Source organism: Artemia franciscana, chromosome 5 (assembly GCF_032884065.1).
Source record: "Artemia franciscana chromosome 5, ASM3288406v1, whole genome shotgun sequence".
Classification (NCBI taxonomy): Eukaryota; Metazoa; Arthropoda; class Branchiopoda; order Anostraca; family Artemiidae; genus Artemia; species Artemia franciscana.
Genome location: NC_088867.1, coordinates 26,699,020 through 26,711,451, shown reverse-complemented (window position 1 = coordinate 26,711,451; position 12,432 = coordinate 26,699,020). Strand labels below are relative to the sequence as shown.

The 12,432-nt window shown below is 38.0% G+C and overlaps 1 protein-coding gene across 2 annotated transcripts in view; it reads left to right on the top strand.

Moving 5' to 3' along the window:
* Positions 1 to 12,432, top strand: part of LOC136027185 (N-acetylated-alpha-linked acidic dipeptidase 2-like) — a 62,805-nt gene that overhangs the window by 5,202 nt on the left and 45,171 nt on the right. For both annotated transcript variants that reach the window (XM_065704194.1, XM_065704193.1), the window contains exon 2: positions 10,460 to 10,720. In XM_065704194.1, coding sequence (XP_065560266.1) covers positions 10,460 to 10,720 — 261 coding nt within the window. The remainder of the gene's footprint in view (positions 1 to 10,459; positions 10,721 to 12,432) is intronic.

The following is a 12,432-nucleotide window of genomic DNA, read 5'->3' as shown; positions in this document are numbered from 1 at the left end:
CTTTTGACTCTTAAAAAGTAAACTAGAACTTTCAATTTCCAATCAAATGAGCCGTCTCTGGAGTTTGTAAGAGCATCCCTTTCATAAGAACCATATACGCCACCAGGACATAACTTACAACGCTTGTCCCTCGGACCCTGGGGGTTGTTTCGAGACCGGAGTTTTTGTTATTTAATTTTTAAACTATTTTTAATAAAATTGCCATCTCAAAATTTGTATCGGATGGGTTTGAGAAAAATGGGGTGGGGGGCTAGTTGTCCTCCTACCTCTTTTGACTGTTAAGAGGTGAGCTAAAGCTTTCAATTTCCAATCAAATGAGCTCTCTATGAAGTCTATACAAGCACCTTTTCCATAAGAACCATATATGCCCCTGGGGCATAATTTAGAACCCTTGCCCCGGGCTTTCGGAGGTTGTATCAACACCAGAGTTTTTCTTCTCTAACCTTTTAGCTATTTTTAACAAAATGGCTATCTCAAAATCTTTATTGGATGGGTTTGGGGAAAAGGGGCGTGTAGGGGCTTGTTGCCCTTAGATCTCTTTTGAATCTTAAAAACTGAACTTGAACTTTCAGTTTCCAATCAACTGAGCCCTCTGTGAAGCTTATACGAGTATATCTTTCATAAGAACCATACATGCCCCATGGATATAAATTGTAACCTCTGCCCCGTGCCACGGGAAGTTGTGTCTACACCGGAGTTTTTGTTATCTGACTGTTGAACCACTTAAAAAAATGGCTATCTCAAAACTTGTATCTGATGGATTTGGGGAAAAGGGGATTGGAGGACTAGTTGCCCTTCGATCTCTTTCGACTGTTGAAAAGGGAACTGTAACTTTCAATTTCCATTCAAATGAACCCTCTCTGAAGTTTATACGAGCATTCCTTCCATAAGATCCATATATGCCCCCAGGGAATAATTTACGACGCCTGCCACCATGTCCTGGGGCATTGTGGTGATATCGGAGTTTTTCTTATCTGACCTTTGAACTATTTTCAACAAATAGCTATTTCAAAATTTAATCAGATAGGTCTGGGGAAAAAAACACATGGGGAAGGGGGCTAGTTGCCATCGAATTTCTTTTGACTCTTTAAAGCGAACTAGAACTTTCAATTTCGAATCAAATGAGCCCTCTCTGAAGTTTTTACGAGCATCCCTTCCATAAGAACCATATATTCCCTAAGGCATAATTTACCACGCCTGCCCCCGGGCCCTGGGTGGTTTTTTCGACACCGGAGTTTTGTTATCTGAGCTTCGAATTATTTTTAACAAAATGGCAATCTTAAAATTTTTATCGGATGCATTTGTGGAAAAGGGATGTGAGGGGGGGACTTGTTGCCCTCTGATCTCTTTTTTAAGAGTAAAAGTGATCAGAGGGCAACAAGTCCCCATTTTTTAATGGCTGTCTCAAAGTCCTTATCGGATGGGTTTGAGGAAAAAAATGTCGAGAGGGTAGGGCTAGTTGCCCTCCGATCTCTTTTGACTCTTAAAAAGCGAATTAGAACTTTCAATTTCTAATCAAATAAGTCCTCTCTGAAGTTTGTACGAGTATCCCTTTCATAAAAACCATACATGCCCCAAAACATAACTTACAACGACTGGTCTTGGTTCCTGGGGGGAGGGTTGCGTCAACACAGGAGTTATCTGACCTTTGAAATATTTTTAACGAAATGGCTATCTCAAAATTTTTATCAGATGAATTTGGGGGGAAAAGGCCTAGGGGGGGGGCTAGTTGCATTTGAATTTCTTTTGACTCTTAAAAAATGAAATAGAACTATCAATTTCCAATCAACTGAGCCCTCTTCGAAGTTTTTACGTTGCATCCCTTTCATAAAAACCAAATATGACCCCAGAGCATAACTTGCAACGTCTGCTCCCTGGTCCAGGGGGGTTGCGTCGACACAGGAGTTTTATTAGACCTTTAAACTATTTTTTTTTACAAAATATTTATCTCAAAATTTGAGGGTTTGAGGGGGGGGGGGAAGCATGGGAGGGGGTGGGTGGTTGCCCTCGGATCTCTTTTGACTCTTAAAAAGTAAATTAGAACTTTCAACTTCCAATCAAATATCCCCCCCCCCTTCCATAACAACCATATATTTTTCCAGGGCATAATTTACAACAACTGTCCCGAGCGCTGAGGGATTGTTTCGATCCTGGAGTTTTCGTTATATGATCTTTTAACAGTTTTTTTTTAATGGCTGTCTCAAAGTTCTTATCGTATGGGTTTGAGGAAAATAAAGTGTTGAGGGGTGGTGCTACTTGCCCTCCGATCTCTTTTGACTCTTAAAAAGTGAACTAAAACTTTCAATTTCTAATCAAATGAGCCCTCTCCGAAGTTTATACGAGAATCCGTTCTATAAGAGCCATATATGCCCCCAGAGCATAACTTACAACGGCTGGCCCCGGTTCCTGGGGGGTTTCGTCGACACAGGAGTTTTCTTATCTGACCTTTGAAAATTTTCTGTAAAACGCTTTATCAAAATTTTATCAGATTAGTTTGTAAAGAAAAGAGCATTGGGGGGGGCTATTTGCCCTCGCATCTCTTTTGACTCTTAAAAAGTAAACTAGAACTTTCCATTTCTAAACAAAAGGGCCCTCTCTGAAGTTTGTACGAGCATATCTTTCCTAAGAACCATATACGTCCCCAGGACATAGCTTACAACGCTTGCCCCTTGCGCCTTGGAGGGTTTTTTCGGCACTGGAGATTTTTTAATTTAATTTTTAAACTATTTTTTTAAATTTTAAATTTGTGTTGGATGGGTTTGGGGGAAAAATGGCGTGTGGGGGCTAGTTGCCCTCAGGACTCCTTAGACTCTTGAAGGTGAACAGCTGCTTTCAATTTCAAATCAGATGAGCTCTCTATAAAGTTTATACAAGCATCCCTTCCATAAGAACCATGTATTCCTCAAGGGCATAATTTGAACCCCTGCCCTCGGGCCCAGGGGTGTTTTATCGACCCGGAGTTTTTCTCATTTGAAGTCTGAGATATTTTTGACAAAATGTCTATCTCACAATTTTTATCAGATGGTTTTGGGGAGAAAATAATTTGGAGGGGAGGCTAGTTGCCCTCTGATCTCTTTTGTTTCTTAAAAGTGAACTAGAACTTTCAATTTTCGCTCAAATGAAAGCTCTTTGAAGTTTATACGATCATCACTTTCATTTAAATCATCTATGCCCCCAGGGCATGACTTACAACGGCTGCCTTCGGGCCTCTGGAGGTTGTGTTGACGCCAGAGTTTTATTATCTGACCTTTGAACTATTTTTAACAAAATGGCTTTCTCAAAATTTTTAACGAATGTTTTTTTGGGGGAAAGGCGTGAAGGGAGGGGCTGATTGCATTCGGATTTCTTATTACTCTTAAAAGTAAACTAGAACTTTCAATTTCCAATCAAATGAGCCCTCTCTGGAGTTTGTAAGAGCATCCCTTTCATAAGAACCATATACGCCACCAGGACATAACTTACAACGCTTGTCCCTCGGACCCTGGGGGGTTGTGTCGACACAGGAGTTTTTGTTATTTAATTTTTAAACTATTTTTAATAAAATTGCCATCTCAAAATTTGTATCGGATGGGTTTGAGAAAAATGGGGTGGGGGGTTAGTTGCCCTCCTACATCTTTTGACTCTTAAGAGGTGAACTAAAGCTTTCAATTTCCAATCAAATGAGCTCTCTATGAAGTTTATACAAGCACCTTTTCCATAAGAACCATATATGCCCCTGGGGCATAATTTAGAACCCTTTAATTTAGAAAAAGGGCGTGAGGGGGGACTTGTTGGCCTCTGATCTCTTTTACTCTTAAAAACTGATCTAAAGCTTTTAATATCCAATCAAATGAGCCGTCTCTGAAGTTTATACGAGCATCCCTTCCCTAACAACCATATATTTTCCCAGGGCATAACTTACAACAATTGTCCTGGGCCCTGAGGGATTGTTTCGACCCCGGAGTTTTTCTTATATGGTCTTTGAACTTTTTCTTTTTTAATGGCTGTCTCAAAGCTCTTATCGGATGGGTTTGAGGGAAAAAAAATGTCGAGAGGGCGGGGCTAGTTGCCCTCCGATCTCATTTGTCTCTTAAAAAGCGAATTAGAACTTTCAATTTCCAATCAAATAAGCCCTCTCTGAAGTTTGTACGAGTATCCCTTTCTATTTCTGCTTGTCAATTAAATAAAAAAAAAACAAGTTTTTTTAACTGAAAGTACGGAGCGACATTAAAACTTAAAATGAACAGAAATTGCTTCATATATGAAAGGGGCTGCTTCCTCATCAACGCCCCGCTCTTTACGCTAAAGTTTGACTCTTTCTCTCAACTCTTCTTTTTAAAACAGTAATAAACTTTAGCGTAAAGAGCGGGGCGTTGTTGAGGAAGCAGCCCCTTTCATATACGAAGTAATTTCTGTTTGTTTTAAGTTTTAATGTCGCTCCTTACTTTCAGTAAAAAAAAAAAACTTGCTTTTTTTATTTAATTTCTGAACGTTTTTGAATCAGTGCATGTTTTGATTTTGGCTCTCCGCAGAAGAATAATTAAAAAGAAATTTGCATATTTATTTTTTGGGCTAAATGGCTTTCTCATAGTTTTGATCGAATCATTTTGAGAAAAAAAGGAGCGGGGGAGGAAGCCTAGTTACCCTCCGATTTTTTGGTTACTTAAAAAGGCAATTAGAACTTTTAATTTTTTACGAATGTTTTTATTAGCAAAAGATATACGTAACCTATAAATCAGCTTACGTAACGAACTTTTGTATTCTCATGTTTTTATTACATATATATAGGGGTTCACCCCCACGTCAGTACCTCGCTCTTTACACTAAAGCTTAAATTTTGTCCCAATTCATTAAGAATGACCCCTGAATCACAAAAGCCGTAGAATAAATAGTTGAAATTACTAAAAATACTCTAGCGTAAAGAGCGAGGTATTAGGAGGAGGGGATCCCCTCATATGCATAATAATTTCTGTTCGTTTTCAGTTTTAATGCTGCTCCTTACTTCCAGTTGTAAAAAACTTTTTCATATTTCTTTCTTCATTGTGTTTTTTTTTTAAATAATGCTAGAAAATCCTGCGCTCCCTTCATGGAAATTTTCTTTCCCCATGACAAATTCCTCGATTGAAAGTTCCCCCAACATATCCCCCTCTTCTCAACCCCTCCTCCCAACCAAAAAATCCCCCTGGAAACGTCTGTACACTTCCCAATAACCATTACTATATGTAAACACTGGTCAGAGTTTGTAACTTGTAGCCCCTCCCACGGGGACTGTTGGGGAGTAAGTCGTCCCCAAAGACATAGTTATAAGGTTTTTCGACTACGCTGAATAAAATGGCTATATCAGAATTTTGATCCATTGACTTTGGGAAAATGATTAGCGTGGGAGGGGGCCTAGGTGCCCTCCGATTTTTTGGTCACTTAAAAAGGGCACTAGAACTTTTCATTTCCATTATAATGAGTCCTCTTGCAACATCTAGAACCACTTGGTCGATACGATCACCCCTGGAAAAAAAACAAAACAAACAAACAAACAAACAGACAAATAAACACGCATCCGTGATCTGCCTTCTGGCAAAAAATACAAAATTCCACATTTTTGTAGATAGGAGCTTGAAACTTCTACAATAGGGTTCTCTGCTACGCTGAATCTGATGGTGTGATTTTCGCTAAGATTCTATGACTTTTAGGGGGTGGTTTCCTCCTATTTTCTAAAAGAAGGCCAATTTTCTCAGGCTCGTAACTTTTGATGGGTAAGACTAAACTTGATGAAATTTATATATTTAAAATCAGCATTAAAATGTGATTCTTTTGATATAGCTATTGGTATAAAAATTCCATTTTTTAGAGTTTTGGTTACTATTGAACCGGGTCGCTCCTTACTACAGTTCGTTACCACGAACTGTTTGAACAGGTCGTGGTAACGAACTGTAGTAAGGAGCGACCCGGCTCAATAGTATCTGAAACTCTAGAAAATTGAATTTTGATACCAATAGTTACATCAAAAGAATCGCATTTTAATGCTGATTTTAAATATATAAGTTTCATCAAGATTATTCTTACCCATCAAAAGTTACGAGCCTGAGTCATACGATCTTAACAAAAATCACACCATCGGATTCAGCGTATTAGAGGACCTTACTATAGAAGTTTCAAGCACCTATCTACAAAAATGTGTAATTTCGCATTTTTTTTGGCCAGAAGACAAATCACGGATGCGTGTTTATTTTTTATTTTATTTTTTTTCCCCAGGGGTGATCGTATCGAATCAGTGGTCCTAGAATGTCGCAAAAGGGCTCATTCTAACGGAAATTAAAAGTGACTAAAGTGACTTAAGTGACTAAAAAATTGGAGGGCACCTAGGCCCCCTCAAACGCTCATTTCAAAGTCACCGGATCAAAATTCTGAGATAGCCATTTTATTCATCATAGTCGAAAAACCTTATAACTATGTCTTTGGGGAGGACTTACTCCCCCACGGTCCCCGTGGGAGGGGCTGCAAGTTACAAACTTTGACCTGTGTTTACATATAGTAATGGTTACTGGGAAGTGTACAGACATTTTCAGGGGGATTTTTTTGGGGGGGAGAGCTGAGGGGAGGGGGTTACGTGGGAGGATCCTTCCATGGAGTAACTTCTCATGGGGGAAGAGACTTTCAATGGAGGGGGCGCAGGATTTTCTAGCATTATTTAAAAAAAAACATTGAATAAATAAATATGAAAAGCTTTTTCTACTGAAAGTGAGGAGCAGCATTAAAACTTAAAACGAACAGAAATTATTACGCATATAAGGGGTTTACCTCCTCGTAATACCTCGCTCTTTACGCTAAAGTATTTTTAGTAATTTCGACTATTTGTTTTATGGTCTTTGTGATTCAGGGGTCATTCTTAAGGAATTTTGGACAAAATTTAAGCTTTAGTGTAAAGAGCGAGGTATCGATGAGGGGTGAACCCCCTCATATACGCAATAGAAACATACGAATATAGAAGTTCGCTATGTAAGTTAATTCGTAAGTTACATATATTTTTTACTGAGGTTAAACGTTCGTAAAATATTGAAAGTTATCGTTGCCTTTTTAAGTAATCAAAAAATTGGAGGGCAACTAGGCCTCCCCCCTCGCTCCTTTTTTCTCAAATCTTCAGATTAAAACTATGAAAAAGCCAATTAGCCCAAAAAAAATTAATATGCAAATTTCGTTTTAATTATTTATGTGCGGAGAGCCAAGATCAAAACCTGCATTAATTCAAAAATGTCCAGAAATTAAATAAAAAAAAACAAGTTTTTTTAAATGAAAGTAAGGAGCGACATAAAAAAATAAAACGAACAGAAATTATTCTATATATCAAAGGGGCTTTTCCTCCTCAACGCCCCGCTCTTTACGCTAAAGTTTTCTACTGTTTTAAAATGTAGAGCTAAGAGAAAGAGTCAAACTTTAGCGTAAAGAGCGGGGCGTTGAGGAGGAAAAGCCCCTTTGATATACAGAGTAATTTCTGTTCGTTTTATATTTTAATGTCGCTCCTTACTTTCATTAAAAAAAAATTGTTTTTTTTGTTTAATTTTAGATTTTAACAGGGCTCTTTGCTTTTCTTTGAATAACTTTATTTAAAGCATTTTTTTAATTAACAGCGTATCAGCAATATCTTAGGAACTTAATAAAATAATAAGTTGTAACTTTCAGAGAATAATATGAAAAAAACTTCGTTTTCTTAAAGAGTTAAAGAGGCTGCGTCCCAAAGTCGAACCTTAAAACGTACAGGAATTAGAAGAGGCAGTTGGGAGGCTGCCGCCCCCCAAACCCCCAGCTTTTAAAGACTCTTTTGTACAGGTTTTTTTTTGTGGGGGGACTTCATTGTTACTATTTACTAGTTTCGGCGCAATGGTTCTCCTGTCCTCTTGTGTTTAACATTTTTCGAAGTTATTCCATTATTCATTCATTTCAATTTTTTGTTAATTAAAAGAGGGCCTTTCCGAAGCCAAGAGCGGGGGTTAGCAAAAACACAAAAAAACCTGTACAAAAGAGTCTTTAAAAGCTGGGGGTTTGGGGGGCGGCAGCCTCCCAACTGCCTCTTCTAATTCCTGTACGTTTTAAGGTTCGACTTTGGGACGCAGCCTCTTTAACTCTTTAAGAAAACGAAGTTTTTTTCATATTATTTCTGTACGTTTTTCTACAATCCATGGTGGATGTAATTTAATAATTCCTGTACTCCTCGTACAGGAATTAGGAGAGGAACTTGGGTGGCTGCCGCCCCCTCCGCTTTTAAATCATTGTATAAAATAGAAAAAAATTATTAGGACTATAAGAAGACTATTAGGAGAGGCAAACCCCCCGCTTTTAAAGACTCTTTTGTACAGGTTTAATTTTTTTTCATATTAATTCTGTACGTTTTTCTACAATCCATGGTGGATGTAATTTAATAGTTCCTGTACTCCTCGTACAGGAATTAGGAGAGGAACCCACCCCCGCTTTTAAATCATTGTATAAAATAGAAAAAAAAATAGATAGAATGACCGAAATGTTTCTTTTGCTCATAAGAAGCTAATATTCTGTTATCTCTCAAATGATAAGCTGTCCAGGTGTTATCAAAAATTTTTTGATGTTGTGAAAAAAAACCGCCCGTAAAGGACTTGAACCCTTCACCAGAGGATTAAAAGTCTCACGCTCTACCAACTGAGCTAATAACTTGCATTTGTGTAAATATAACTTCTCAATAGCTTTTAAAAATTTCAAATTAACATGGGCTCTTATGGAGAGAAATCCGTTAATTTAAATAACTAATGGGTGGTTTCTGGAAAACAGGGAAGGAGTTATTGGATCAAGCTGAAATTTCGCGGATAAGCTCCTAGGCCGTAGGGGACCTAACCTTGTGAATTTCAGCCCGATCGGACAACGTTAAAAGGGGTGGGGGGGGGGTTGGAGGGTCGAAACTTTCGGGGGGTTAAGATTTTCCTACGAAACTTTAATGGGCACTTACTCGGAGAATTCCGCATCGAATGAGTCTTCGTACACCCAGATCCGATGTCGGATGTGACCTGTAGGCGTGGCGAAAAAAAAAGTAAATGAATTTTAAGTGGCTATGCGTGGTTTCTGGAAAACAGGGAAGGAGTTATCGGATCAAGCTGAAATTTCGCGGATAAGCTCCTGGGCCCTAGGGGACCTTAACTTGTGAATTTCAGCCCGATCGGACAACGTTAAAGAGGGGCTTGGGTTGACAGGTCGAAACTTTTGGCCAGATTTTCCCCATGAAGAAAAAGTTGGAGGGGGATGAAATTTTGCGGGTTTCTTAGTTGGAGCTCGGGCTACGAAATGCATCCCTCCCCATCCGTCTGCGACCACTGGAACCGAAGATCGCTTAACATTGTCGTGTGTCGCCTCTTTATAGAGGCACGAGTGTGCCTCCTTGATATTTAACTAATCAAAAGGTACTACCTGGGCACTGACAGTATTGCTACTGCTACTGCTGCTACTACTAGGATTACAAACACTATTACTGAGACTACAGGTATTAAGGTGAAACTATCTAGCCATTCAGAGAAAGAAAGTTTGTTAGTTCCTTTTTGGTATATCGATTCTTCTTTTCAGTTTTTTTCTAATGTATTAGGGCTCGCTTGGCACAGGTGTTTAAGGATATTGCTTTTGGCTAATCACAAAAAAATATCCGTTTTGGGGCCTTAATATTTGGAGGTTCTACCCCCATCTAAAAAGATTATTGACCCTTTTTGGGACCCATCTTAGGTGGAGCCATTTTTCTGTGGAAATTCATACCCCCTTCACTGCCACATTGTCATAACCCATGCAGAGCCCTTTATAAATAAGAGAGGTGTTGTATCAGACACGGTATCTCTTCTTCCTTTCTCTTTCACGAGGGCTAAAGAACCAAGCTCTGTCAGGGCTCTGGTGAATTTTTCAGTTTTCTAAATCTTGACTATTAAAAAAGCAAGCTATCCTAATCAAAATAAATGTTCAAGATCTGCCTTGTTTTTTACTTCCCTTCAAGACTTCAAGACTTCAAGACACTAGTTGGAAACCATATCTGACAAAGGTACATTTTAAGAATCTACCGGTCGTTATTCTAATTGAATTCGACATATTAAAATGGTATATGTTAGAGCACCTGCAAGTTTTAGTATTAAAATTTTCTTATTGTTGAAAAATCATTATTTATCACGTTGGGTTTTTATCTTTTCGAGATTACTTTTATCTTTCGACTTTTTCATAATAAAGTAAGGCGCTCGTGCATTGGTTATTCAATTAGATTTACATAAATCTTTTAATGATGTATTATTATTTATTATCATGCGTTGATCAGGGCAGTTTAGTGTTTTCCCTACAATTAACTTTTCTATTATTACAGCTATGGAGGCTTCTGCCAAAGTCGTCAAACGCTATGCCAAGGGAGCAGTCCTCTCCCTCAAATGAAATATATCAAATATTTTGGACCTTTAGAGGAGTCTCTATAATGCTGATGGTCTAACAATCTTTACAGGTCCAAATCATTGACGAAAGAGGACAAGTTAAGTTCACTGCGGCCCTTTTTGAACCTCAAATAGATGGAAATTTTTACGACAATTCTGTTTTGCCAGGTTATTTAGCATTTGCAGCATCTGGCACAGTGGAAGCAGATCACATTATATATGTAAACTATGGATCATATGATGATTTTAAATATTTGGAAGATGAATTGAAAATATCAGTCAAAGGACGACTTGTCTTGGCCCGATACGGAAAGTTTTTCAGGGGTGATAAGGTAAGCTTCCATCTGTATCAATACTTGCAAGATGTTAAACTGAATCCTGAGAAAGTCAAATGCTTGAGAAGTACTTTCAATTAACATCCTTTTGGCCTTGTTAAACGAAAAAACAGCAAGTTTTTAAACTGAAAGTAAGGAGCAACGTTAAAACTTAAAACGAATAAAAACTATCCGTATATAAGGAGGCTACTCCCTCCTCAACCCCTTGCTTGTTACGCTGAAGTTTTCAAGTGTTTTAAAAAACTTGTTATTTCAATCCAAACAATATTGTGTTTCAGCAGTCGTGCTTACAGGGTAGGGACAAAAAGTTAAACTTTAGCGTAAAGAACGAGGGTTTGAAGAGGAGGTAGGCTTCCCCCTATCACCAATAATAAAGGCATAGACTAAAAGTAGAAGGGATTAGATATCAATTTCTACTAATTCTTCCTTTTGTAACAGTGAAAAATCAATCAATTTTGTTAAATGAAATCTTGAATTGCCAAGATTTTCAGGAAAATTTATTATTATATTTTAATCTTTTTTACGTATGAAAATTTATTGAGGATGACGTAATTTCGCATGTCAACTGTGAATATTGATTTTTTTTTTTCTTTTTCTAATTCAGTATTGAATTCAGGGCTGCCAAATTTTTTTTTTAAGGATTGTGTCATTTTTCTTCCGGAAATGTGCTTTTCGTCTCAGATTCCATAATATTTCCCTAAATGTGTCGTATTTTTTCGCTACAAATGGTATCATATTTAATTGTCAAATTTTTATTTGGAGTTTTGAATATATAATCTTTTCCAAATCAGTTCAAAAAGGAGTAAACTAAACCTTATCCTTTTATCTTGGAATCGTGACGTTTTTAAGACGTCACGAAAGAAATAGGAACATTCGATTAAATTAATGTTACACACTATGAATTTGTCTCTGGGCGACCAACGAGGCAAGCTTACATCTATAAAGGTTCTAGGGACAATCAATACTGACAGTAAATTGAAAATAGACTTATCGTATGACGCCATGAATTTACGTAATCTGCTTTATTGGCTAAGCTTTAACGCCTGAACAAGCTTCGGTTCGTTTTAACATGATTTGGGCCTACTTTTTTTCTCTTGTGCAGTATTTCACTTTGACTCGGTAATCGGAACTTAGTTCCCAGACAAAACAGTTCCAACTATCTTGTCCGGGGCTCATTGTGCCCTTTTTAAAACTTAGCTTGAACCAACAATACTACTAAGCCTTCCTGTAGGTCTCTAATGGACCTAGAGGCGGAGGAAAAATCTAAGCCCAAATAAAACGCACATTTGTACTAAAAATCACAAATGAATATCCGATATATAAGTACTGAACAACTTGGCTGTTCCTTTCACACACAAACCCCCCTCCCCAGAACTTCAAGCATATTTGACCCAAATTATATCTAGGGCTCATTGGTCTCTTCTTCTTTCTCCTTGTACCAGGCCATAAAATTCTTCCGTATATCGGAAAGAATTAATATAGTTTCGTTTTAATATTTGATAGAACGAAAAACTGAAGTTCTGCAGCTGCACTGGAATGCGGGAGAGCACACAGATTTAGCATGAAAAAGGACAGCTCTTCGAAATGTGGCTTGCCTTGAGCATCTTTCGTATTCAATAACGTCTTCCACAAGGAGACATTTCAGTTCCCATGGTTCTGATAATTTCGTCCCTGTGCTCACTCACCAAGATCCATTGAGTCTCTATTAC